General features: G+C 47.3%; 1 protein-coding gene across 1 annotated transcript in view; it reads left to right on the top strand.

The window, feature by feature from the left end:
* Positions 1–377: 377 nt before the first annotated feature.
* cip2a (cellular inhibitor of PP2A) overlaps positions 378–4,400 on the top strand; it is a gene marked incomplete at its 5' end in the record, with an annotated part of 7,036 nt that continues 3,013 nt past the window's right edge. Inside the window, 13 exon segments of the mRNA XM_014027786.1 lie at positions 378–500; positions 651–796; positions 876–951; positions 1,281–1,496; positions 1,751–1,913; positions 2,043–2,190; positions 2,260–2,359; positions 2,442–2,560; positions 2,940–3,117; positions 3,212–3,286; positions 3,401–3,511; positions 3,756–3,952; positions 4,025–4,138. Coding sequence (XP_013883240.1) covers positions 378–500; positions 651–796; positions 876–951; positions 1,281–1,496; positions 1,751–1,913; positions 2,043–2,190; positions 2,260–2,359; positions 2,442–2,560; positions 2,940–3,117; positions 3,212–3,286; positions 3,401–3,511; positions 3,756–3,952; positions 4,025–4,138 — 1,766 coding nt within the window.

Below are 4,400 nucleotides of genomic sequence, written 5' to 3'. Positions count from 1 at the left end.
AACTTCAATCTCTGAACTTGTAAAGTTTTTCTATTTTACTTTGCGATGTCATTTATGAACGGACACTTCCTGGTATGTGGGGCAGGAAACATAGCCTTATATGGTGTTTTTGGGGTGGTGGATTATACTAATCTCCTCTCCTCGTGCACGAGCACCCGATACACATTCATCAGTTTACGCAGCTCATTTACACACTTTTCCTGAAGATAGAAGAGTTTGTTGAATCTGACGTGACATGTTCGTACGAACCCTTCATACGAACAAAAGTAAGAGAAATTTAGGATAAGAATACTAACATGTTCTTGCATGAGGACCAGTGTTCCAAACCACAGCTTGACTAACTTTAGGACACGTCTCATGGGTTTTTCCTCTCACAGGACCATGTGAAGCAGTTCTACCGGACTCTGATCAACTTCCTGGCCCACAGCAGCCTGACGGTGGTGGTCTTCACGCTGTCCATCCTGGCCAGCCTCACGCTGAGCGAGAAGGTTGGAGACAAGGTGAGAGAGAGCAGGAAGTCACATGGTTTTAATGTGTTGTGTTGTTGTGAGTCTGTTTCTTATCTCACACTTCTTTATCTCTCTTCCTCTTTTCTTTGTTTTCCCCTCCTGTAAGTAAATAACACTGTTGTTGTTTGTTTTTACTCTCAGCTTTTCGACTCAAAGAACATCCACCAGACCTTCCAGCTGGTGTTCAACATCATTGTGAACGGAGACGGAACGCTGACCAGGAAGTACTCTGTGGACCTGCTGGTGGACCTGTTAAAGAACCCGAAGATCTCAGATTACCTCAGCAGGTGTCACAAACACACCTGAAACAGCCTGCTTACATCAAACCTGTTGGTTTTACTTTATAAAAGCCTTTTTTATCTGCAGGTATGAGCACTTCTCAGCGTGTGTGTCTCAGGTTTTAGGGCTGCTGCGTTCYAAAGACCCTGACTCTGCAGCCAAGGTGAGAAAAACAACCACAGATTCTTCTGTTTGTTCGTCTTCCTGCTTCATATCAGTAAAAACTCACAGAGAGAATCTGAAACTATCAGAGTCAGAGCTGTTGTTTTTATCAGGAGGTAGAGAGTGGAGGACAGGAAATGGTTTGTGGTGGAGATAAAGCAGCATTCTCAGAATATATTTCATGTAAATCATTCTTCCCTTCTTTATGTTTTCCTCCCAAAGCCAGACTGCTGAGGTTTCAGTCTGTAATGAAACAGGTTTAAAACAGTTTATTAAATCAAGTAATCCACTCAGTGTGAACTCACTGTGAACTCACTGTGGTTTTCTCAGGTGCTGGAGCTCCTGCTGGCCATGTGCACCGTCTCAGGTCTGCGCTCGCTGCTCTGCGACATGGTCTTCAAACCCGCCGGACCCAGACTCAGAGCCGCAGGATGCAGGCAGGGTCCGGGACCGGAGGGGGGTCTGGTTCTGGTGCAGTGGCTCAGCTCACCTGTGGATGAAACGTGTGCGATCAGGACCCTGCAGCTGCTCAACGAGCTGCTGGAGGTTTGTTTTTATTGTTCACATGTTATGTGTTGCTTTTTATTTACTTTGATCCTTTTAGACCTGAGAACTAAAAGTTCATTCCTGTGACTGTGATTGAGCAGGTTTTAATCATCCCTGCTGTCTCTGAACATGTGAGACAAACAGGTTTTCTCCTAAATGAACCTGGAACCTGTCTCAGACCTGTCCATGTCCTGGGTGTCCTGGTGTGTCTCTGTGTGTCTCTGTGTGTCTCTGTGTGTCCTTCTGTCTGTTAGGAGTCGTCAGGAGCAGAGAACATGTCTGAATCCACGCTGAGCTTCACAGAGATGCTGCTCCCGGTCCTGCTGGGTCTGCTGAAGGACGTGAACCCGACGCAAGGAGACGCTCAACTGAGGAAGCACTGCCGCCTCGTCACACACACCTCCAGTCTGCTGCTGAATATCCTTCACCTGGTCGTAAGGTGTTCAGTCCTGTCCCCGCCCACTTTCACCTGGTCATAAGGTGTTCAGTCCTGTCCCCGCCCACCTCCACCCGTTCCACTCTGAGTTTGATCTTTAACCCCTTCACTCCTGTGCAGTGAGGACTCCAGCAGGTCTGTGGTGTCCTCTCAGGTGAGCGCTCAGCTCTGCCTCTCACAGGTGGAGGTGCTCCTCTCCTGTTGTCATAGAGACAACACCATCTCCTGCCTGCCTCCTGGCTCCCATAACGACCTCAGGTGAGCGAACCGGAGACGCTGCTGTGAAGTGGTGTGTGTTTGAACCGTACCAACATGTTTGTGCTTCAGTCAGGTGTGTGCTGAAGCTCTGCTGAAGACCCTGGAGCTGATGAGCCGCCTGAGGCAGCAGGTGAAGGACATGGAGACCAGCTTCTACAGGCTGCTGCAGGTACACGCCCACTGACGCCTCGCCACACCTCCACTCCTTTCAGTTTCCTGTTTGTGACCTGATCCTTGTCGTCTGGGTCCAGGACCAGAGGATGGTGACCCCCCTCTCTCTGGCTCTGACGTCCCACCACAGGGAGCGTGTGCAGACCGGACTCGCCCTCCTGTTTGAGGCCACGCCCCTCCCAGACTTCCCATTGCTGGTGTGAGTCCAACAGAACATTATTAAAGCATTTCTGTTAAAATACAAACTGAATGCTGCTAGCTGAAACTTTTAGCTAAAAGCTAAATGTAGCAGAACAGCTATAAAAAGCTAACAGCTATAGGAAGCAAAACACAGCTAGCTAAAAGCTAAAAAACAGTAAAACTGCAAGTAGCAAAATGCTAGTTAGGAGCTAACAGTAACAGGCTACTTCAAATAGAAAAGTAGTTATAAGCAGATAAATAGAAGTTTTCAGTGTTTCCTTGTGGGGAAAATATTTGTAAATAAAGTTAAATAATTTAAAAGTATAAAATATCTAAATGTAGCACTCGTCTCCTGAACGAACTGAATGTTTTCATCAAACTTTGTTTTCTGTTTTTAGTTTAGGAGAAAGCATCGCTGCCAACAACGCCTACCGTCACAGGGAGGCTGAGCTGTCAATCAAGCGGGTTGCGGTGCAGGAAGCCCCGCCTCTCAGGACAAACACCTGCATCCTGGACTCCTCCAGCTCCTCCAGGAGCGTCAGCAGTCTGGTTGAGAGGATCCAGAGCGGACTGGAGGTACTTTTAGACTTCATTCAAATATAAATGTGTTTAGTGACGAGGCTGCGTGGACTGTCTTTACTTTAATGTTTTTATGTTTTCATGTTCGCAGCTGCAGGAGCAGATGAGGGACTCTCATGTCTCTGACATCATCGATGTTTATGAACAGAAGCTCGCTGCTTTTACTGTGAGGATTTAGACCCTTAAAACAGCAGATTTTAACAATAAAATACACAAAGTCTCATTTTCTGCCTGAAAACCTGTTCTTTAAAGGTTTCTGTTTTCTTTGTTTCCTGGTCAGTCGAAGGAGAGTTGTCTTCAGGACCTGCTGGAGGCCAAGGCTCTGGCTTTGTCTCAGGCCGACCGGCTCATCGCTCAGTACCGCCTGCAGCGAGCGCAGGCTGAGGCCGAGGTAACAACTGCAGAGATTTAAACATGACACCACTTCATCTTAGTTATTTTATTATTGACTTTATTTGTGGTTCTGTTAGATAAGATAGTCTTAAATTTGACTGATTCTCTGCTCTGGTCGTAATGTTTTGGCTCTTCAGTGATTTCAGGTTATTTTAGAGAAGATGCTGAAGTGCAGACCCTCATTTCTGTTTTTCTCTGTGGTTTAAACGGTTCTTTGACCCCGCCCCCTTGTCCCCCCGCAGGCCCGGAAGCTGGCCTCGCTGCTGAAGGACGCAGAGCGGGGCAGGGAGGACCTGCTGTCCCAGCTGAGTGGGCAGGTTCTGGAGGTGGAGCGGTCCAGAGCCGACATGGAGGAGCTGCTGCAGCACAACGCCAGGCTGCAGAAGGACTCTGAAGAACACCAGGCTCTGAAAGGAGCCTACAACGCCTTGCTCAACAGGTCAGAGGCAGATGATACTCAGCTGTCGTTGGTTCTCTAAAGCTTTAAGATTAATAAAGTTTTATTTTCCAGGTTTAATGAAACAGAGCGACTCCTCAAAGAGCTGCAGGCAGCTCACATCTCTCTGAGCAAACAGACGGACGCTCTCAGGAGGAACCAGGAGGTCCTGCAGCAGCAGATGGACAAGTAAAAGACCAGTTTCTCCTCTTTAATCCCTGAAAACACAAGATTCTGACCAGTTTCTCCTCTTTAATCTCCGAAAACACAATATTCTGACCCGTTTCTCCTCTTTAATCTCTGAAAACACAAGATTCTGACCCGTTTCTCCTCTTTAATCCCTGAAAACACAAGATTCTGACCCGTTTCTCCTCTTTAATCTCCGAAAACACAAGATTCTGACCCGTTTCTCCTCTTTAATCTCTGAAAACACAAGATTCTGACCCGTTTC

Source organism: Austrofundulus limnaeus, unplaced genomic scaffold, assembly GCF_001266775.1.
Source record: "Austrofundulus limnaeus strain Quisiro unplaced genomic scaffold, Austrofundulus_limnaeus-1.0 Scaffold681, whole genome shotgun sequence".
Lineage (NCBI taxonomy): Eukaryota > Metazoa > Chordata > Actinopteri > Cyprinodontiformes > Rivulidae > Austrofundulus > Austrofundulus limnaeus.
Note: the sequence above shows the minus strand (reverse complement) of the source record. Positions and strands in the feature narration are given on the sequence as shown.